Source organism: Pan paniscus, chromosome 1, assembly GCF_029289425.2.
Source record: "Pan paniscus chromosome 1, NHGRI_mPanPan1-v2.0_pri, whole genome shotgun sequence".
NCBI classification, from domain to species: Eukaryota; Metazoa; Chordata; class Mammalia; order Primates; family Hominidae; genus Pan; species Pan paniscus.
Window position 1 is genome coordinate 52753082 of NC_073249.2, and position 24192 is coordinate 52777273.

Genomic DNA, 24192 nt, shown 5'->3' on the forward strand with positions numbered 1-24192 from the left:
TCTAGTAGCTGGGACTACAGGCATGCACCACCACGCCCAGCTAATTAGTTTTCTTTGTTTTTATAGACAGGATCTTGCTGTGATTCCCAGGCTGATCACAAACTCCTGACCTCAAGCAACCCTTTCACCTCAGCATCCCAAAGTGCTGGGATTACAGGATGATCCACTATGTCTGGCCCATAAATAGCTATTTTGCTTGATAAATATCACACCCACTATATTTACATTTTAATATAACAATCATTCTATTTTCCCTAAGATTTCATTTTCAGTCATTTTTATTTTCCTGCCTAAAGATTTGTAAGATTTGTTCATTAGTCTTATAATTAAAAAACAATTGGCTAGATTATGTTTCTGTGAGATTTTATCTCTCACTTTGCCTGGAACCACATTAAGCTATACACTAGGAATAATTGTTTAGAAAGGAATGTAAGAACATTTCGAAGATTGTACTTATTGCAATTGTACTGGTTTCTTCCCTAGACTTAGATTTTTATGGTTTATTCTCCAGATTAATAATCTCTGTAATCATTCATTTCTCTATGGTTTCCCTTTGAAAACCCACTACACCAAATTTCTTATCTATCACACCAATTCACTTTGCTAGGTGCATACTCTTCTCTTTAATAACCCCACTGATGCTTTTATATCACATTTTATTTTCCTCTTCCTGATGATATTGCTTGTTGCTCCTACAGTTGTGGTTTCCTGCCATTTATTTTTGTACCATTTTAGGAAACTAAGGCAATCATATTAGTCTGTTCTCATGCTGCTAATAAAGACATACCTGAGACTAGGTAATTTATTAAAACAAGAGGTTTAATTGACTCACAGTTCCACATGGCTGGGGAGGCCTCACAATCATGGTGGAAGGTAAATGAGGAGCAAAGTCACATCTTACATGGTGACATGCAAGAGGGCTTGTGCAGGGGAACTCCCATTTATAAAACCATCAGATCTTGTGAGACTTACTCACTACCATGAGAGCAATATGGGGAAATAGTCCCCATGATTCAATTATCTCCACATGGCCCTGCCCTTAACATGGGGTAAGATTTGAGCAGAGACACAGAGTCAAACTATATCATTCCACCATGACCCCTCCCAAATATCATGTCCTCGCATTTCAGAACCAATTATGCCTTCCCAAAAGCCTCTCAAAGTCTTAACTCATTTCAGCATTAACTCAAAAGTCCACAGTCTCAAGTCTCATCTGAGACAAGGCAAGTCCCTTTGTAAAATCAAAAGCAAATTAGTTATTTCCTAGATACAATGGTACAGACAATGGTGCAGACAATGGGTAAGTAAACCTGTTCCAAATGGGAGAAATTGGCCAAAACAAAGGGGCTACAGATCTCATGCAAGTACAAAATCCAGCAGGGCAGTCAAATCTTAAAGCTCAAAAATGATCTCATTTGACTCCATGTCTCACATCCAGGTCACGCTGATGCAACAGGTGGGTTCCCATGGTCTTAGGCAACTCCACCCCTGTGGCTTTGCAGGGTACAACTTCCCTCCTGACTGCTTCCATGGGATGGCATTGAGTGTCTGCATCTTTTCCAGGTGCACGATGCTAACTGTCGGTGGAACTACCATTCTGGGGTCTGGAGTACAGTGGGCCTCTTCTCACAGCTCCGCTAAGCAGTGCCCCAGTGGGGACTCTGTGTGGGGGCTCCCACCCCACATTTTCCTTCTGCACTGCCATAGCAGAGGTTCTCCATGAGGACCCCACCCCTGCAGCAAACATTTGCTGGACATCCAGGCATTTCCATACATCTTCTGAAATCTAAGCAGAGGTTCCCAAACCTTAATTCTTGACTTCTGTGCACCACAATCTCAACATCACATGGGAGCTACCAAGGCTTGGGGCTTGCACCATCCAAAGCAATGGTCTGAGCTCTATGTTGACCCCTTTTAGCCCCTGCTGGGATGCAGGGCACCAACTCCTGAAACTGCAAAAAGCAGCATGGTCCTGGGCCCTACTCACAAAACCATTTTTTTCTCCTAGGCCTCTGGGCCTGTGATGGGTGGGGTTGCCCTGAAGACCTCTGACATGCCCTGGAGACCTCTGACATGCCCTGGAGACATTTTCCCCATTGTCTTGGTGATTAACATTTGGCTTCTCATTACTTGTGCAAATTTCTGCAGCCAGCTTAAATTGCTCCCCAGAAAATGGGTTTTTCTTTTCTATCAAATCATCAGGCTGCAAATTTTCTGAACTTTTATGCTCTGCTTCCCTTTGAACATAATTTCCAATTCCAAACCATATATTTGTGAATATATAAAATTGAATGCTTTTAACAGCACCCAAGTCATCTCTTGAACGCTTTGCTGCTCAGAAATTTTTTCCACCAGATGCCTTAAATCATCTCTCTCAAGTTCAAAGTTCCGCATCTCTAGGGAAGTGGCAAAATGCCACCAGTCTCTGAGCTATAACATAGTGACAATCACCTTGTTCCTGTTCCCAACAAGTTTCTCATCTCTAGCTGAGACCACCTCAGCCTAGATTGCATTTTCCAAATCACTATCAGCATTTTGGTCAAAGCCATTTCACAAGTCTCTCTAAGAAGTTCCAAACTTCCCCACATCTTCCTGCCTTCTTCTGAGTCCTCCAAACTGTTCCAACCTCTGTCTGTTCCCCAGTTCCAAAGTCACTCTACATTTTTGGTTATCTTTACAGCAGCACCCCACTCTACTGTGTAATACCAATTTACTGTATTAGTTGATTCTCACACTGCTAATAAAAACATACTTGAGACTAGGTAATTTATAAAGGAAAGAGGTTTAATGGACTCACAGTTCCACATTGCTGGGAAGGCCTCACCATCATGGCAGAAGGTGAATGAGTAGCAAAGGTACATCTTACATGGTGGCAGGCAAGAGAACTTGTCCAGGGGAACTTTCATTTATAAAACCATTAGATCTCATGAGACGTATTTACTACCATGAGTGGGGTATGGGAAACTGCTCCCATGATTCCATTATCTCCACCTGGCTTGCACCTTTGATGCATGGGGATTATATAATTCAAGGTGAGAATTGGGTGGGGACACAGTCAAACCATATCAGCAATTATTTTTGAAATTTTATTTATGATATATGTTGATGAAGTAGAATTAGTCACTGGAATTAATAAAACAATTTTTTACTTTTTATTCTCCAGTCTCTGCAAACCTGTTATTTGAAAACTGAGTTAGATTTGATAGCTTATATCATTCTTCAGTCTTAAAAAGTTATTCCTAGCTTTAGTCACCAAAACATTCTCAGTCTAGCAATTAATATTTCTCATTCTGTACAGGACTAGATCATTATACAAGTTCATGCTTTTTTCTCTATAATCAGGAAAAGTGTTGGGAAAGGGAACATTGTTTTCTTCTTACCCTGCAACTTCTCACTAACCATATGCTAACTGGGGGTAAAAATCTATTAAAGTGAATAGGGATTTCAATTTGTTAACAGGGATATACAATCTTTTCAAAAACTCCTTATATACAAAGAAAAGTACAGAACAGAGAGTGAAGGCAATTAACAGGAGAAAAGACAAAAAAAAAATCTGAAGCAAAACTTAATAAGAAATGCAAAAACCATATATGAAGAAACTTTCAAAATATTTGTATTAAGAAAATACAAATGTAGCCTTAAACAAATCAGAAAAAGAATTATTTCCTTAAATAGGAATTTTCAGCATCCTATTTATTTCTTTTTAAGACAGAGTCTCAGTCTGTTGCCCAGGCTGGAGTGCAGTGGCACTATCTTGGCTCAGTTCAACCTCTGCCCCACTGGTTAAAGTGATTCTCCCACCTCAGCCTCCTGAGTAGCTGGGACTACAGGTGCACGCCATCATGCCCAGCTAGTTTTTCTGTTTTTAGTAGAGACAGGGTTTCACCGTGTTGACCAGGCTGGTCTTGAACTTTTGACCTCTGATGATTCCCAGCTTGGCCTCTCAAAGTGCTGGGATTACAGGCGTGTGCCACTGCACCTGGCTTCAGCATCCTAAAGTGTCAACATGGCCCAAGTTAATATATACATTTAATGCACTTCTGGCTGTGTTCCCAATGCTCTGAAAGGGTTAGCAAAACCTCTTTTCTTTTTTCACAGGAAAATGATAATAATTCACCTTCTTTAGTACTATTTCCTTTAAATCATGATAATGATGTAATGTCAGTGTTTGGCAGGAAACACTACTTTTAATAAAAATGACCCTATTTGGTTAACTGCGTCTAGAGGACCATGGCTGCAATAAGGGAATACTATAGTGTGTTTATTTTCACTTTTTTTTAATATCTAATTTTAATATCTAATTTTATGGTATTATTACTTCCCCAAATAAAATCCAAGTCATTTTGTTTCTATGTCTAGGTATACTATACAATATGCAGAAAGCCATTCAGCTGTCTGCCTTACTTACTTACTATACTTACTAATTCATTGATAAGAAGTCCAATATAAGAGTAGTTTTTATTATTTTAGTACAAGCATAAGCAATAATTTAGTTTGTTTTAATATATTTTTGAGAACATATTAAGTTGCAAATTGAAACTCTTATATTAATTTTCTTTGAAATAAAGTAGAAATTACAACAATATCAGAAGCTATCTTTGCAAGCTTTGAGACCATAAGACTGAGAAGTGGAAGAAGTGGAAGTTGGACATACATTTAGGGTACCAATGTTGCCTTATTCGCATCTGGGGTATTCCACTATCCCTTCCCGACACACTGCTTGAAATGATAGAATTGATGTATTTGCATTATATCCCAATTTACACATAAATTCAATGGTATCCCCTGTTTTTGCATAATATTTTCTGTCATTTCTTCCTTTTAACTTTATGTTATTTTTATTCATGTTTTTTTCAGTTATTATACATGGATCTGAAAGCAGAAAAAAACAATTAACAATCATAATCTTCTCTTTCATGAGCAAATAAAATGCATCCTAATGAGTAGTTTAGGATAAAATAAAATTATAAAATAATCCAAATAGTTAATAGTTATTAACTTGTGCTACATACTGACTTTAGCATTTCACAAATATAATAAGTTCAGTTGCACTTCCCCAACGTCACAGCAGAGATCATCAGGTGAGGTGATAAACGTGAACCCTGGCAGTCTTTCTCTAGAGGCTGAACTCTTCTTCCCTAAAACATGTTGTGTCCACCCTAGTGACTTCATATCAAAAAGGATTATGCTAACATGTTCCATTGGAGTCATGGTTACTTATCCTCCTTTCCCCCATTCGACAAGCCGTGACTACAAGCACTCCAAATGTACTCACATTTTGCTAATTTAATTCTATGTTTGTATTTTTCTCTTATGCCCACAATGTAGAAACAGAACTGTAGAAAGGTATAATCTTTCTAATAGTCATCTATTAAAATGAAACTATATATACATACATACATACATACATACATATACCTCAATATCTATCAGTTATCTCTCTCTCTATCACCATCATCTATCCCTGTCATCTTCATTTTCTATTTTAAAGAGAGGCAAGGATAAGCACACAGAGTAAATATGAATCCCTACATGATTATGGACAAATTACTCTATCTCACTATGCCTTCATCTGTAAAATCAGTAAGATAATGTTACTTCCACATATGGGTTTTCTTTTATAAAATTCTTTTGTAAAAAAATTTATAATTTTTTTTTAAGTTCCAGGGTACATGTGCAGGATGTGCAGGTTTGTTCCATAGGTAAATGTGTGCCATGGTGGTTTGCTGTACCTATCAACCCATACCCTAGGTATTAAGCCTAATTCTTACATGATAAAAGTGTCAGTTCTTACATAGCAAGCTTTTCATTTTTGATGATATCATTCACTCACCTATCTCTTCTTTTGACTCAAGTATTCTGCATTCTCGTTTAGCCCTTATTAGCATTAGCATTTCTTTAGAAATTTCCCCAATCATATTTTAATACATCTTTCAAGTACTTACTTAAATAAATTTCTTAACATAGTACATATCACTTTTGAAATCCAAAAATTTTTAAGATCTCTTCAATACATTCAGGGGCTGTTTACAATTCAAAAATAAATATTATTTGAACTGTAAATACTTCTCCAAACATATTTTCCAAAACTTTCTAAAGTTTCCTGCTGCCTGGGAAAGTTTTCCTCATTGCTTTAATATGCCATATGTATATGTAATATTTTCCATAAGGTTGCCTTTTTCCCTAGAATTCTGTGCTTGAATGCTCTTTGCTTCCTTAGTTTTGAAGACTGAAAGTCTTGCTTGTATCATAGAACTGATCTTATATCTTCAGATAATTATAATCCTTTCCTGTTCTTGATTGTGAGAAGAGGTAATGCTTTTGCTGTGAAACCCATCTTAGGAGTGTCCATCTCCTCATTCAATCAAATTTGAGACTCAGAATTTATCTCTGAAACCTAACACTTTTCTATGAAATCAAGTTTGAAGATACTTGTAAACTATTTTGATTTGAGGATACTAATTTCTTCTTCAGTCTTGCCACTTGCATAGTTTGGAGCTCAAACTTGGACATGATCATCTACAGAAGTGGATACTTAAGTAGGGGACAGTAATTAAGGTTTAGCCCATTGTAAGATCAGCCAAAATATCAGCGTCATCAGTCAATATGAAAGGTAAAAGGTAGCATAGCATCAAAATAAAGGAAATGAGTCACGTCACAGAAAAGAACTGCTTGTATCATCCTGTACTTAGGAACTTGAGCACTTGAAAAACTCATGAACTTATAGTTTAAGAGCTGTGATAGGAATAGGTTATCTGACATGCAGGGACTGATGGGTATCCCAGGGCTCTACCTCATAGGCTAGTAGAAACTTGTGGCAAATTTTCTTTTAGGTTTTCTTGTTGTTGCCATAATCATTGTGGCTTATATTTTTTGAATTGTGTTGCTTCAAGTTCATAGTACTTGGGGGACAAAATTCTGGAAGTATACCTATATTACCGGCTTGAGGGGTTTTTAGTGTATTCATTTTGGTTCTGGTGTAAGGGAAGAGGAGAATAAGGTAAAAATGGAAAAGCAATGGGTTATGGAAATGGCTGAAGTTTCGTTAATTTCTTTCTTTCTTGCTAGGAATACTGATAAAATATAAGTAAGAATAATAATCAGAGAAAGAACTTCTCAGTGTTAACCAGCTATGTGTTCTATCAGGAAAAATTTCATGTTTTCAAGTAGGGTTTACCAGTTAGTGGTTTTTTGAAACAATGTTTTCAGAACTGTTTGAAAACTCTTTATCTCAGTGTTAATAATGTGAAAATGATTACTGGTGTTAAGCTGAGATGCCATATTTCATATGTGCGCAATAAATGGATGTCATTCTTGAAGACTCATTGTATCCATTAACAAATTGAAGACTCTGAACATTCTTGGTTTTTTCTTTTTCTCTTTTTCTTTTCTTCTTCTTCTGTTTTATTTATTTATTTTTTATTTTTTATTTTTTTTATTTTTGGAGACGGAGTCTCCCTCTGTCACCCAGGCTGGAGGGCAATGGCGCAATCTCCACTCACTGCAACCTCTGCCTCCCGGGTTCAGATGATTCTCCTGGCTCACCCTCCTGAGTAGCTGGGATTACAGGCATATGCCAGCATGCCTGGCTAATTTTTGTATTTTTTGTAGAGACAGGGTTCACCATGTTGGTCAGGCTGATCTCGAACTCCTGACCTCATGATCTGCCTGCCTCGGCCTTCCAAAGTGCTGGGACTACAGGCGTGAGCCACCACCCCAGGCCGACATTCCTGTTTTAAAAAAGAAACTTGGTCATTGTTTACATGGAATTTTCCAAGCTTATACACTTGTATATTAAGATCTGAAAGGCAAATATTCAGCAGAATAGCTATTTGTGAACACAGTTCTAGGGTAATAACCCATAAAAATTCTAGTATAAAAAAGCAAATATCAAACTTATTACTCTGATTTTCTCCGGATCTAGAATTTTAAGAACTTACGTATGCATCTTGGTGGTTCCGACCACTCTCCATTACTACATGTTACATAATTAGAACCCTGAAGTTCATAGTAGGACTGGCATTGGTACTCGACTCTTGACTGTGGCACATACAATTTTAGTAGAAAGGAGGTGGTACCCCCATTGCTAATAGGTGGAGGAGGCCCACACTTTTCTGAAGAATCTGAAAAAAAAATACTTTATATGTGGGGAAAAATCAATAGTCTTATTGGAAACTTTCTAAATAAAGCTTTTTATATACTCTTAACTGTATCTTATTTGATTTCTTAGGAAGACATTTGCATTTTCAACCTTGTTTTTTTTTTTAAAGTCTCAAGATAATTCACACTCATAGGAGGACTACATATGTATGTACATATATGTACACACATATGTGTACGTATACATATGTAGGTGTCTATTATTTTATTTAATTCTAATAAAAAATACTTGAATAAAATACTTACTATAACATGTTGGCAAATGGGACCACCCATCTTCACCACACACTATGGAACCTGTGGTGTTTCCATAACTGATTTCATATCCATCGTAGCATTCGTAGTCCAATGTGTCATGGAGCTTAAACCGCACGCCATTACTCTTGGCTCTGGAATTCTCAAAAACAGGCATATCACAAAATTCTGAAACAAAATAAAATTGAGGGTTGCTTTTCTATGCCATGCGATGCACAACTCAACTAAGAAAGACCCATTGTAGGGATAAAATTTACCAATCAGTGTGTGCTAATAAATTAAGTACTATTCAAAACAGTCTGACAATCAGTGCTTTTTGTGCTATAATAATTACAATAGTTAAATATATTTCTCTCTGTATATTCTTTCTTATCATTCAAATCCTGTGAAAATATATTGGAAACATTTGGTCAGACCTATTTTTATTTGTGAAAAATCTCATTGGCTGTTATTAAAGTCTACTAATATGATGCTACAATATATTATTTTAAAGACGATAACATTTTGTGAATTTAAAGGTTAATGTAACCATTTATGTAGTTATGTAACGATTTACTAACAGTAAGGGTGTATATATTAGATAAAAATTATATTAATTGGATATAAGTTCTATAAAATTTATGAAGCATCCTGTCTTTTATTTCACAAGTTTTAAAGTGGATCATTTATCAAAGCTGAGTAAAATTGAAGTATACACCTTTTTCTTTACACAGAGCCCGTGATAAGTATAGAAATTGAAAACAGTATTCTAGAAATGTAGGAATTCATATAACCCCCAAAACTCATGATAACATTGAGATAATCACTTTGTAAGTGTATCTTTTTTCTCACTTAGCTTAATATTTTTGAGAGTCTTCCATGTTGTATTATGTATCAAGGTTCCATATTATCTCATGACTAAAAATAGTTGAATTGTACCCTTGAAAATGAAGTGGATTTGGGAGTATGTAAATTATACAACAGTATCTGGGTTAAAAATACATTCAGCAATTTGTCTTTAAAACTCTTTGTGAATATATAAAGAGGAAAGAAAAAAAATCAACTTTTGCCACTGAAAGATTTCCTTTGTTCATTATGCAATCTCTTTATCATACTAAGTAAAGGTCGAGCATGTTCAGAGAACTTTACATGTAAAGAATCCATTGGCAGGTAGGAGGTTTGTAAACATTCAGCCCACCCACCTACCCTTTTCCTTTACTTGTTTTCTCTGTAGTAAACAATAGGGTAGAGATAATTTTTTGATTGGATATCCTCAGTAGCATCATTGATACAAATTCTTAAGGTCTGATTCTCCTGACACTAGCAGAAATTCAGAATTAAGCATTCATTTCTCCCCCGACATGTACAACTTTTCTGAGCGTGAGCACGGAATGCAATACAAGCAGCTGATAATTTTGAAATACAAAGAAAGGGAAGACAACAAAGTTTTTATTGGCAACTAACATATTTTGCTGATATTCTCATGCAGCTCCCTAACTAGTCTGTACATGATAAGATTGCTTTTATGTAAAGGCAGATTGAGTTGTAAGAGATGAAATGATCATCTTCCCAAGTAGCCATTACTCTAAACATGCAAAAGACTTAATTTGGCACAGAGTGTTGAATGGTTTTAGAAGTATTTGTATCTCTTTACTCCTAAAATTGTTTTCTATAATTTTAAGTAAAACACTATCATCTCAAAGAGAGGAACGAAGTTGACAGAAACTGAATGGGAATATGTAAATCACTTACTAATGCAAATTGGTTGTGTTGACCATCCATTTTGCAAACATGTAATTGATCCTGAAGAATTTCCATCTGCTGTTGCATATCCTGGTTTACATTTATATTGTATTTCTTTATTTAAAATGTAAATAGAGGAAGATTCAGAAATGAATCCATTTTCAATTTCTATATCTGATTTTGAGCATGTTCCTAAAATAGAAAAAGTAGAGAAAAAAGTAAATATTTGTTGAGTAGTTCTTTTATAGGAGGGAACAAGTAAAAACATGGCAATATGGCAAAACAATGAAACATTTGTTAATGAGTTGAAAACAGCAAAACTGGAAGTTTCCTAGACATCCGTGTTCTTAAAGGAAACCACGAATTTCTGAAGGAAATGTTGAACACAGGGAAGGGCAAAATGAAAGCAAAGAATCCTTGAGACTGTCAACAGAGCTCTGGCAGGCCTTGAGGAATGCAGATCTAGGAGACTCTCAAGTCCCTAATGAAATTTTGGAAGACTTTCTGGCTACTTTGCAACAGCCTGAGTATTTTTGGTACTATTAAGGGGTCTTAAACCTCATTAAGTCAAATGCCATTTCCCAGGCAAAGATATGATACACACTGCTACCATAGGCAAGAAAGTAATTTTGTAAATCCTTTGTCTCCAAGAATTTAAAGTGGTTGTCATCTTAAGTGGGTGCTTAAACCCATATAGACGTGGTGTTTGAGAGGCATGTGGAAATGTAAGCAGAAAAAAGAAAGCAAACAAGATAGCAAAAATAAGTTCTAATATATTAGCAATGTATTTGTTCTTTATATATTAGTAACGTATGTGTTCTATACATTACTAATGGGTATACGTACAAGGTAGTACTTATTTTAGTAATGTATATGTTTTAAGATATTAGTAATGTATATGTTCTTTAATATGTTCTTTTCTAATTAGTAATTAGAAAACAAATGTAAATGGACCAATTTCACTATCTGAAAGAAAAAGAAATCATGTTAAAGATGATGCATATTTATAATATAGCATTTGTCATAATCATGAGTTTTCTGATCTATTCTTGCCTACTTTCCTATTAATCTCCTCCAGCGTCTAAACTACAGTGTTCAGTTTCTATTGTAAACAGCTTTATTTTCAATATCTACAAAGTGCTTGACACACAACAATATTTATTAGGTGGATTAATGATAGAGTTGGTGCCTATGGCAGGAGAAAAAGGGACTTTTCTTTCAGGGGCCTAGGCTATTGTTGAAGACAGTTGCTCCTATAATGTTGTAGGAAGATTCCCATTATCTTACGTCTCAATTATTCCATAATTATCATGCGGTTTCTATAATGGAATGTTTTGTAAATTGCAAACAATACACACAAACAACTTTCAGAGTCCCCTTTACTTAAAAAGTAAAAGTCAGCTGTAACTGAAGATGAGCCTTAATTTAAAGCAACAGAGCACTAACTATAAAAATAGATATCATAGAGGGCAGCCAAGATGGCCAAATAGGAACAGGTCCGGTCTACAGCTCCCAGCATGAGCGACGCAGAAGAAGGGTGATTTCTGCATTTCCATCTGAGGTTCCGGGTTCATCTCACTAGGGAGTGCCAGACAGTGGGCGCAGGACAATGGGTGCAGCGCACCGTGCGTGAGCCAAAGCAGGGGAAGGCATTGCCTCACTTGGGAGGCACAAGGGGTCAGGGAGTTCCCTTTCCTAGTCAAAGAAAGGGGTGACAGACGGCACCTGGAAAATCGGGTCACTCCCACCCTAATACTGCGCTTTTCCCACGGGCTTAAGAAACGGCACACCAGGAGATTATATCGTGCACCTGGCTCGGAGGGTCCTATGCCCACGGAGTCTCTCTGATTGCTAGCATAGCAGTCTGAGATCAAACTGCAAGGTGGCAGCGAGGCTGGGGGAGGGGCACCCGCCATTGCCCAGGCTTGCTTAGGTAAACAAAGCAGCCGGGAAGCTCGAACTGGGTGGAGCCCACCACAGCTCAAGGAGGCCTGCCTGCCTCTGTAGGCTCCACCTCTGGGGGCAGGGCACAGACAAACAAAAAGACAGCAGTAACCTCTGCAGACTTAAATGTCCCTGTCTGACAGCTTTGAAGAGAGCAGTGGTTCTCCCAGCCCGCAGCTGGAGATCTGAGAATGGGCAGACTGCCTCCTCAAGTGGGTCCCTGACCCCGACCCACGAGCAGCCTAACTGGGAGGCACCCCCCAGTAGGGGCAGACTGACACCTCACACGGCCAGGTACTCCTCTGAGACAAAACTTCCAGAGGAACCATCATACAGCAGCATTCGCAGTTCATGAAAATCCGCTGTTCTGCAGCCACTGCTGTGGATACCCAGGAAAACAGGGTCTGGAGTGGACCTCTAGCAAACTCCAACAGACCTGCAGCTGAGGGTCCTGTCTGTTAGAAGGAAAACTAACAAACAGAAAGGACATCCACACCAAAAACCCATCTGTACATCACCATCATCAAAGACCAAAAGTAGATAAAACCACAAAGATGGGGAAAAAACAGAGCAGAAAAACTGGAAACTCTAAAAGCAGAGCACCTCTCCTCCTCCAAAGGAATGCAGTTCCTCACCAGCAACGGAACAAAGCTGGACGGAGAATGACTTTGACGAGTTGAGAGAAGAAGGCTTCAGATGATCAAACTACTCCGAGCTACAGGAGGAAATTCAAACCAAAGGCAAAGAAGTTAAAAATTTGAAAAAAATTTAGACGAATGTATAAGTAGAATAACCAATACAGAGAAGTGCTTAAAGGAGCTGGTGGAGCTGAAAGCCAAGGCTCGAGAACTACGTGAAGAATACAGAAGCCTCAGGAGCCGATGTGATCAACTGGAAGAAAGGGTATCAGTGATGGAAGATGAAATGAAGGAAATGAAGCGAGAAGGGAAGTTTAGAGAAAAAAGAACAAAAAGAAATGAACAAAACCTCCAAGAAATATGGGACTATGTGAAAAGACCAAATATACGTCTGATTGGTGTACCTGAAAGTGATGCGGAGAATGGAACCAAGTTGGAAAACACTCTGCAGGATATTATCCAGGAGAACTTCCCCAATCTAGCAAGGCAGGCCAACATTCAGATTCAGGAAATACAGAGAACGCCAAAAAGATACTCCTAGAGAATAGCAACTCCAAGACACATAATTGTCAGATTCACCAAAGTTGAAATGAAGGAAAAAATGTTAAGGGCAGCCAGAGAGAAAGGTCGGGTTACCCACAAAGGAAAGCCCATCAGACTAATAGCAGATCTCTCAGCAGAAACTCTACAAGCCAGAAGAGAGTGGGGGCCAATATTCAACATTCTTAAAGAAAAGAATTTTAAACCCAGAATTTCATATCCAGCCAAACTAAGCTTCATAAGTGGAGGAGAAATAAAATGCTTTACAGACAAGCAAATGCTGAGAGATTTTGTCACCACCAGGCCTGCCGTAGAAGAGCTCCTGAAGGAAGCGCTAAACATGGAAAGGAACAACTGGTATCAGCCACTGCAAAATCATGCCAAAATGTAAAGACCATCGAGACTAGGAAGAAACCGCATCAGCTAACGAGCAAAATAACCAGCTAACATCATAATGACAGGATCAAATTCACACATAACAATATTAACTTTAAATGTAAATGGACTAAATGCTCCAATTAAAAGACACAGACTGGCAAATTGGATAAAGAGTCAAGACCCATCAGTGTGCTGTATTCAGGAAACCCATCTCACGTGCAGAGACACACATAGGCTCAAAATAAAAGGATGGAGGAAGATCTACCAAGCAAATGGAAAACAAAAAAAGGCAGGGGTTGCAATCCTAGTCTCTGATGAAACAAACTTTAAACCAACAAAGATCAAAAGAAACAAAGAAGGCCATTACATAATGGTAAAGGGATCAATTCAACAAGAAGAGCTAACTATCCTAGATATATATGCACCCAATACAGGAGCACCCAGATTCATAAAGCAAGTCCTGAGTGACCTACAAAGAGACTTAGACTCCCACACAATAATAGTGGGAGACTTTAACACACCACTGTCAACATTAGACAGATCAATGAGACGGAAAGTCAAGGATATCCAGGAATCGAACTCAGCTCTGCACCAAGCGGACCTAATAGACATCTACAGAACTCTCCACCCCAAATCGACAGAATATACATTTTTTTCAGCACCACACCACACCTATTCCAAAATTGACCACATAGTTGGAAGTAAAGCTCTCCTCAGCAAATGTAAAAGAACAGAAATTATAACAAACTGTCTCTCAGACCACAGTGCAATCAAACTAGAACTCAGGATTAAGAAACTCACTCAAAACTGCTCAACTACATGGAAACTGAACAAACTGCTCCTGAATGACTACTGGGTACATAACGAAATGAAGGCAGAAATAAAGATGTTCTTTGAAACCAACGAGAACAAAGACACAACATACCAGAATCTATGGGACACATTCAAAGCAGTGTGTAGAGGGAAATTTATAGCACTAAATGCCCACAAGAGAAAGCAGGAAAGATCCAAAATTGACACCCTAACATCACAATTAAAAGAACTAGAAAAGCAAGAGCAAACACATTCAAAAGCTAGCAGAAGGCAAGAAATAACTAAAATCAGAGCAGAACTGAAGGAAATAGAGGCACAAAAAACCCGTCAAAAAATTAATGAATCCAGGAGCTGGTTTATTGAAAGGATCAACAAAATCGATAGACCGCTAGCAAGACTAATAAAGAAAAAAAGAGAGAAGAATCAAATAGACACAATGAAAAATGATAAAGGGGATATCACCACCGATCCCACAGAAATACAAACTACCATCAGAGAATACTACAAACACCTCTACGCAAATAAACTAGAAAACCTAGAAGAAATGGATAAATTCCTTGACACATGCACCCTCCCAAGACTAAACCAGGAAGAAGTTGAATCTCTGAATAGACCAATAACAGGCTCTGAAATTGTGGCAATAATCAATAGCTTACCAACCAAAAAGAGTCCAGGACCAGATGGATTCACAGCCGAATTCTACCAGAGGTACAAGGAGGGACTGGTACCATTCCTTCTGAAACTATTCCAATCAATAGAAAAAGAGGGAATCCTCCCTAACTCATTTTATGAGGCCAGCATCATCCTGATACCAAAGCCGGCCAGAGACACAACCAAAAAAGATAATTTTGGACCAATATCCTTGATTAACATTGATGCAAAAATCCTCAATAAAATACTGGCAAACCGAATCCAGCAGCACATCCAAAAGCTTATCCACCATGATCAAGTGGGCTTCATCCCGGGGATGCGAGGCTAGTTCAATATATGCAAATCAATAAATGTAATCCAGCATATAGACAGAACCAAAGACAAAAACCACATGATTATCTCAATAGATGCAGAAAAGGCCTTTGACAAAATTCAACAACACTTCATGCCAAAAACTCTCAATAAATTAGATATTGATGGGACATATCTCAAAATAATAAGAGCTATCTATGACAAACCCACAGCCAATATCATACTGAATGGGCAAAAACTGGAAGCATTCCTTTGAAAATCAGCACAAGACAGGGATGCCCTCTCTCACCACTCCTATTCAACATAGTGTTGGAAGTTCTGGCCAGGGATTTCCTTCAAGAGAAAGAAATAAAGGGTATTCAATTAGGAAAAGAGGAAGTCAAATTGTCCTTGTTTGCAGATGACATGATTGTATATCTAGAAATCCCCATTATCTCAGCCCAAAATCTCCTAAAACTGATAAGGAACTTCAGCAAAGTCTCAGGATACAAAATCAATGTACAAAAATCACAAGCATTCTTATACACCAATAAGAGAGAAACAGAGAGCCAAATCATGAGTGAACTCCCATTCACAATTGCTTCAAAGAGAATAAAATACCTAGGAATCCAACTTATAAGGGATGGGAAGGACCTCTTCAAGGAGAACTACAAACCACTGCTCAAGGAAATAAAAGAGGATACAAAAAATGGAAGAACATTCCATGCTCATGGGTAGGAAGAATCAATATCATGAAAATGGCCATACTGCCCAAGGTAATTTATAGATTCAATGCCATCCCCATCAAGCTACCAATGACTTTCTTCACCAAAGTGGAAAAAACTACTTTAAAGTTCATATGGAACCAAAAAAGAGCCCGCATCACCAAGTCAATCCTAAGCCAAAAGAACAAAGCTGGAGGCATCACACTACCTGACTTCAAACTATACTACAAGGCTACAGTAACCAAAACAGCATGGTACTGCTGCCAAAACAGAGATATAGATCAATGGAACAGAACAGAGCCCTCAGAAATAACGCCGCATATCTACAACTATCTGATCTTTGACAAACCTGAGAAAAACAAGAAATGGGGAGAGGATTCCCTATTTAATAAATGTTGCTGGGAAAACAGGCTAGCCATATGTAGAAAGCTGAAACTGGATCCCTTCCTTCCACCTTATACAAAAATTAATTCAAGATGGATTAAAGACTTAAACGATGGACCTAACACCATAAAAACCCGAAAAGAAAACCTAGGCATTACCATTCAGGACATAGGCATGGGCAAGGACTTCATGTCTAAAACACCAAAAGCAATGGCAACAAAAGCCAAAATTGACAAATGGGATCTAATTAAACTAAAGAGCTTCTGCACAGCAAAAGAAACTACCATCAGAGTGAACAGGCAACCTACAAAATGGGAGAAAATTTTTGCAACCTACTCATCTGACAAAGGGCTAATATCCAGAATCCACAATGAACTCAAACAAATTTACAAGAAAACAACAAACAACCCCATCAAAAAGTGGGCGAAGGACATGAACAGATGCTTCTCAAAAGAAGACATTTATGCAGCCAAAAGACACATGAAAAAATGCTCACCATCACTGGCCATCAGAGAAATGCAAATCAAAACCACAATGAGATACCATCTCACACCAGTTAGGATGGCAATCATTAAAAAGTCAGGAAACAACAGGTGCTGGAGAGGATGTGGAGAAATAGGAACACTTTTACACCATTGGAGGGACTGTAAACTAGTTCAACCATTGTGTAAGACAGTGTGGCAATTCCTCAGGGATCCAGAACTAGAAATACCATTTGATCCAGCCATCCCATTAATGGGTATATACCCAAAGGACTATAAATTATGCTGCTATGAAGACACATGCACACGTATGCTTATTGCGGCATTATTCACAATAGCAAAGATTTGGAACCAACCCAAACGTCCAACAATGATAGACTGGATTAAGAAAATGTGGCACATATACACCATGGAATTCTATGCAGCCATAAAAAATGATGAGTTCATGTCCTTTGTAGGGACATGGATGAAACTGGAAATCACCATTCTCAGTAAACTATCGCAAGGACAAAAAACCAAACACCGCATGTTCTCACTCATAGGTGGGAACAGAACAACGAGAACACATGGACACAGGAAGGGGAACATCACACTCTGGGGACTGTTGTGGGGTCGGGGGAGGGGGGAGGGATAGTATTAGGAGATATACCTAATGCTAAATGATGAGTTAATGGGTGCAGCACACCAGCATGGCACATGTATTCATATGTAACTAACCTGCACATTGTGCACATGTACCCTAAAACTTAAAATATAATAATAAAATATAAAAAAAGAACCAAAAAATATTCATCATGAAAAAAGATTGACAATTATTTAGTAAAATGAGCAACTTGTTCATAATGCAGAAAAAAAGGAAAGAACAATACTAGCCACAAAGAGAATGCATTTGCATTACATATAATTAAAAGAGATTTTACATTCAGAATTATTAAGATGATTCCAACTAATAACGACCAAAACTCCCAAAAAGATAAATAAAAGAAATCAAACTGCATTTCCAAATTTTAGAATCATTAAATACCAATTAAACTGTGAACATGTATTCTAAATCCAGCTGGTAGTAAAAGAAATGCAAATTTACATTACAATGCTATACCATTTTATAGCCACTCAACTTGTAAATATTAAAATGTGACATCACCAATCATTAGCAACATGTGAAAAAAGAAGGAACTGTTTATATAAATGTATATTCGAATAAATACTGTAGGAAACCTTCTAGAGTAGAATATGTACAAGATCCCAGAATACCCATTTGTACTTAATCTTCTTGGTTCAAGATGACGAACCTCGGGTATTTACCCGAGACATTGATGCCGCTTCAATATGACTTTATTTAACCAACAAGTATTGTGTTCTAATTCTTTTACTGTATTCTTGACTAATGCCCATTAATAGGAGCATTTATTTTGCTATGTACTTATCAAGAAATTTGTATATTCACACAATTAAAAAAGTAAAACTAAATAGGTCCGTTGGCAAAACAAGTTGACAACAACATTTTGCCACAGTTAATATAGACAAGTCTGAGATTGTCATCCGTGTTACTTAGAAAGACATGAACATGCTGGGATCTCATAGCGGTGTACTTACTGACACGGATGCATCTGGGAGTAGGAGACCAGCCTTTCTCCGTACATGTAACTGTGGTCTGTGCTTTTGGAAGACGGTAGCCAGGATGGCAGGCAACTTCTGTAGAGTTACCCTGTACAAACTTTTTTCCATAATTTTGATTATATCCATTTTCCAAATAAGGAAAATAACATTTTCCTAAGGACCATAGCAATGATAAATAAATAAAGTAAATGAGAAACATAAATTTGCACAAAAAGTATATTAAAATTATTGTTACCATATTTAAATAAGATCGCATAAACATCCAAAAATAATGTACAACTTAGTATGAACTAAAATTACTAACAAAGGTTGTACAAGAGGAAATGTCAATATTTAATATTACTTCTCTTTAGTTTTCATAATTAAAATATGTATAAACTATATAGATATTCTCATAAAGTCTCTATATTTATTTTTCATATGATTTTCAAGAACTCATAATAGAAAAGATCTATTTTGGTCATTTTGCTTGAACAACTCATTTCTTGGCCCTATTTCTGTTACATAAGACAAGAGTAATCAATTACGTGCTCTCCTCTCTTTAATCTTTTAAAGTTTTATACATGTGTAGCAGTTCAGAGGTTTACTTACTGAGACATGGTACTGCTGGCGACCACCCATTTTGTGTGCAATGAATGTAATCCCAGTAACTTCCTGAAGGAGTCTCAAAACGTTCATCACAGTAATAGGAGTAATATTTTCCTACAGCTACTGGAAAGTGTGGTCTACGCATATTCTCATGAAATAGACCTCCATGTTTAATGTCTGGAAAATCACAAGGCTTCACTTGCAATAAAAAACAAACAAAAAAGTATAAATAATTTTTACTGTAATAAATCATATTAGAGATAAATTTTGATATCACCTTCTCTCAAACATTTTCTTGTGGAATTACAGCAACCATAACTAGTTTCCTGATCCTGACCTCTCATCTTTATAATCTGTTTTCCTGGGTATAAATTAATAACCCTTCATCTGGTCATTTTATTTCTACACTTAAAATCCTTAATGGATCCCAAATCAGCTAACAGGACGAGAAGAACCTCATTCTACTTTCTCTACTTCTACTAATGTAGTATGGTCTCTTTAGCAATTCTGGAGGTTTTATCAACATTAATTTGAACTGAGCTTATCTAGAACTATACCAAGTTATGCTAAAGCTGTCAGTTCAGGGTGCACACATTACCAATAATTGTTTTTTGGAAAAGAGAAACAAGAAATATGACTCTAAACATTAACAAAAAATCAGAAATGCACCAATTATCTCCAGAAATAAAACATTTTCTTGAGTTTTGTGGCATTTTGTTTGTATTCGATGGCATGCATTCTTACCATAGTTAGAATTCATGTATCGGATGAGATATATTATTGACATAAAAAAAATAGGTGCATACACGAATGTTCAAATATATATATATATTCTTACATTCTATATGTATGTAGACATATAGAATGTTGACCAATACCATAATTTAAATAGCATATAATTTATGTTTCTTCTATAATTCTGGAACAAGTGATAGAAAATAATATTTACAACCTATTTATTGGGAAAACTTAAGAATATCACTAAGGAAAAATCTTTAAGTTTGAATCATCATAAATCAGAGAGAATGGGAAGGAGGCTAGCGGCACAACAGCTTTAATGTGCAGATGAGAAGACTAAGTTCAGAGAAGTGACATCTTTACTTTGTGGGAAGTGTTTGCTAGTTACAGAACTGGCTCCAGAGGCTTGTTGGGTGACACATGACAGCTTCTCTGACCCAGTCCCTCAAGCATGGATGCACAGTTTTCTGCTGAGTGTCTCCTCCATATTGGAAAATCTAAATCTCCCTGCACTGTGTAACCTCCTGAGATACTCTTACATTTTCTTAAGATTGCAGGCTATTTAGTCTGAGGAAGAAAGGGACATATATTAAAGGAAATCATTTTAATTTTTCTTTCTTCTCTTTTTTTTTTTTTTTAACAGTCTTGTTCTGTCACCAAGGCTAGAGTACAGTGGCACCATCTCGGCTCACTGCAACCTCTGCCTCCCAGGTTCAAGTTATTCTCCTGCCTCAGTCTCCTGAGTAGCTGGGATTGCAGGTGCGTGCCGCCACTCCGGCTAATTTTTTGAATTGTTAGTAGAGACAGCGTTCCATCATGTTGGCCGGGCTGGTCTCCAACTCCTGACCTCAAGTGATCCGCGCGCCTTGGCCCCCGAAAGTGCTGGGATTAAGGCAGGAGCCCCCCGGCTCGACCAAAAATTACTTTTCTTAGTCAGTGATAATTTCAAAACTGTAGTGAGTTTTTCATAGTTTAGGTTTGTTTCTGAAAATCGTTTCTCCCACTAAAAGGCACTGGAATTTCATAGGGAAATTATTCGAACTTGGTCTGTAGTAGGAAAAGTCAAGGAAATCCTGGGACCTTTTGTTATGCCAGAGTGTAATGGGGACACGTGAAATATACACAGAAGCCAGCTTCTTAGTTAAACTTGAAATAAATTTGAGCGTCCCAAAGAAGTACAATGGCAATTAATTGTAATGCATTGGGTACTGAAAATGATCAGTTTAAAAGGGATTTAGAGGCAACCCTGCTCTACATTACTAATTGTCACCCTTGACACTTTGTTATGGCAACTCTAGTAGATGAATATAAAGTTTATACAATTCTGAAAGGATATTCATGAATAAAAATAATTTTCCTGACAACCTGTTTTTAAATAAGTGTAAATAACTTATGAGTTGATGGAAGAAATATTGGTCAATACAAATTCAATGAACATTATAATAGGTTGCAATTACAAATTTTCTGTCAAGTTTATCTTTCAAATAGCGTGGCTTCCAAAAGAATTGGTGTGCTGATTTTATTGTTCAGAACTGAAACATCAACCACCATTAAAAAAAAATTCTTAGCATAAGCAACTCACAAAGTATATCCTTCATTAATCATATGAAAAATATTTGCTGATCTGATTTACTAGATTCTGAATATAGATGAATACAGATAATATGTAAACATAAAGTATTCAACAAGACAAAAATCAGCAAGGACAATACACCCAAGATATAATTACCCAATTCTGATGAATACCCTCTAAAATCTGTGTTGGTGGGTATATATATATATATATATATATATCCTTGAGTAAAAAGTAAAAAGTTATTTTTAATTATTAATATTCTTTTAATACATTGTGTAAATATCATGGTGTTCATCTGCTAGAGCTACCATAACAAAGTACTACTGATTTCATAGAAATTTATTTTCTCACAGTTCTGGAGGCTACTAGTTTGAGATAGAGCTGTCAACAGGATTGGATGCTTCTGAGACCTCCTCCTTTGCCTTGTAAATGGTTGTTTTCTCTCTATGCCTTGCGTGATCTTTCTCTATATGGTGTGTTCTTATTTTCTCTTCTTATATGGACACCAGTTATATTGGAGTAGGACCCACCTGAATCATTGACCTTTAACTTAATTACATCTTTAAGCACTCCTTCTCCAAATGCAGTCACATTCTCAGGTATTGGGAATTTGGACTTTAACAAATGAATTTTGGCGGGATGCAGTTGAGCCAATGCTACTGAATTCACAAAGATGTTTCTCTCTAACCAAGATGTTATTCCACTAAATAAGTTACTTTCTCCTTTGAGAAATATAGGTGCGACCCAAATTTACAAGACATTTTGCTCAAGTTTACTCTTACAAAGAGTTCATTGGAGGAGGCAAGTTTTCCACTGGAATATCAGATAAGAAAGAATTTGTCATCATTCTTTTCTATGGTGCTTTTAAGAAAGTAAGTAAGAAAATATAGTGCATATGCTTCTCTAATTCCAGTCATTTCAAAATAGTAGTATTTTCTTCTTTGCATTCTACTTTAATCTATTTAGTCTTTATTTGAAGAAATGTACCTGTAACAGTTCAGTTAAAAAAGGAAATAACTGGTGAAATTCCTTTTTTTTCCATTTTGGCACAGATCAAGTTTGATTTTGCGCAACAAATATAACTAGCAAATCATGTGATAGATAATACTATAAAACTTAAAGCTCTTTCCCTAGAATCAAATAAAGTGGCATAGCTTTGCGAAGAGTGGTTGAGGGAAAAGATAGTCTCATAAATTGATAATGGGATTTCCAGTATTACCCTCCATTACATTGGCTGAAATATGAAGTTTTGGATAATTACAAAATTTGTATTCTTCATTAATGGACACACACCCTTGATTGTCCATGATTTTTGACCCATGTGGTTCCACTGCTAATGTTATGATATAGTTCTTTAATATGCAAGGCCTGCATTCAAAAAGATAATTAATACAGAAAATATATGACTTTCAAGGAGAAATCAGTGAACAATGACATAACGCTATGAAAAGTATTTTCTGTATATTTACTTATTGAACATTTGCTAGTGAACTCAGAAATGCCAATCAAAACTTACTGTCATTCCAATGTAAGTTTATATTCTATTTTTTCATTATATATGTATGTTGCTAATTTTGTTGAAATAGTAAGTTGATATTAATGTTAATTAGTTTTAGCAGCTTTCTTAAGCTATAATAGAAATATAAGAAACTGCATAATTTAAAATGTATTATTTGATTTTTTGATATATAAATCTATAAAAATCACCATAGGTAAGATTATGAAAACATCAGTCACTCCCAATGTTCCCCTTGTATTACGTATAGGAAAATTCTGAACATTTTAAGCTTAGAATCTGTCTAATGACATGTTTCCCACTTAAAGTTTCATGAGTATATTCACATATCTCCATAATCAATATTAAATGCCTTTTACACTGTAGAACTTAGAAAACAAATAAAACATTATTCATTTTTTCTTTAAGTTAAAGAGATAATTTTTTATAAAATTAATTTATGTTATACTCTCACAAAATATGTCACTTCTACTAGCATAGTGAATAAATCCTCTTTGGTTCATAAAATAATTATAGACATACAAAGCTAGATATTACATGAAGTTACATTTAAGAGGGAAGCTGAGTGTTTAGGTCTCTTTTAACTTACCTTGTCCATTAGCACAGGAAACCCACAAGGTCAGAATGACATTGATTAGTAACAACATGTTAGATATTCTCAGTAGTATGCTAATACAAAAGTTTCAGTTGCACTGTTTGGGGTTTGAAATCTTTCATTATTAGTTACCACGTGTGGTTCTGAATTTAAGTGCACTACCATGAAGCTAGGGGCTTTAAGGTCACTTAGTAAATATCAAAGTTCAGAGAGTTTTACAAAATGCTTCAATAATTCCAGTTCGTGGTTTCACAATCATCTGTGGATTTGATTGCCTGATATGTACTGGTACAATTTTATTTAGGCACAGTAATGGACTGAATCCAAAAGTAATATAAAACATTAATTTACTTTATTTCTCATTTTTTGAGTAAAGAGAGTTTCCATAAAGGGAACGAAAGGCTTCTGCAACTATTGGAAGAACTGAGGGAACAAAGGTCAAAAATGCTATTTCCAGAAAATTCTGATGTTCAAGAGTCTTAGTGATGCCCTCACTAATTATCTATGGTGCTGCAGTGGATGTTTCTCAGCAAAACGTCCAGAATCAAAGAAAGCTACTGTTGGTGATCTCAGCTG

General features: G+C 36.6%; 1 protein-coding gene across 6 annotated transcripts in view; it reads right to left on the reverse strand.

Moving 5' to 3' along the window:
* LOC134728364 (complement factor H-related protein 3) overlaps positions 1-23668 on the reverse strand; it is a 141685-nt gene extending 118017 nt beyond the window's left edge. The window contains exons 1-7 of one of the 6 annotated variants that reach the window (XM_063598082.1): positions 23611-23668; positions 21676-21678; positions 19195-19389; positions 10147-10329; positions 8407-8583; positions 7941-8123; positions 4676-4872 (exon numbers count right to left, since the gene is read on the reverse strand). In XM_063598082.1, the coding sequence (XP_063454152.1) occupies positions 4676-4872; positions 7941-8123; positions 8407-8583; positions 10147-10329; positions 19195-19389; positions 21676-21678; positions 23611-23668 (996 nt within the window). Of the gene's footprint in view, positions 1-4675; positions 4873-7940; positions 8124-8406; positions 8584-10146; positions 10330-18579; positions 18757-19194; positions 19390-21675; positions 21679-23610 lie in introns of those variants that run through there. The other 5 variants (XM_063598070.1, XM_063598079.1, XM_063598065.1 and 2 more) reach the window with 5 other exon arrangements.
* Positions 23669-24192: the final 524 nt, after the last annotated feature.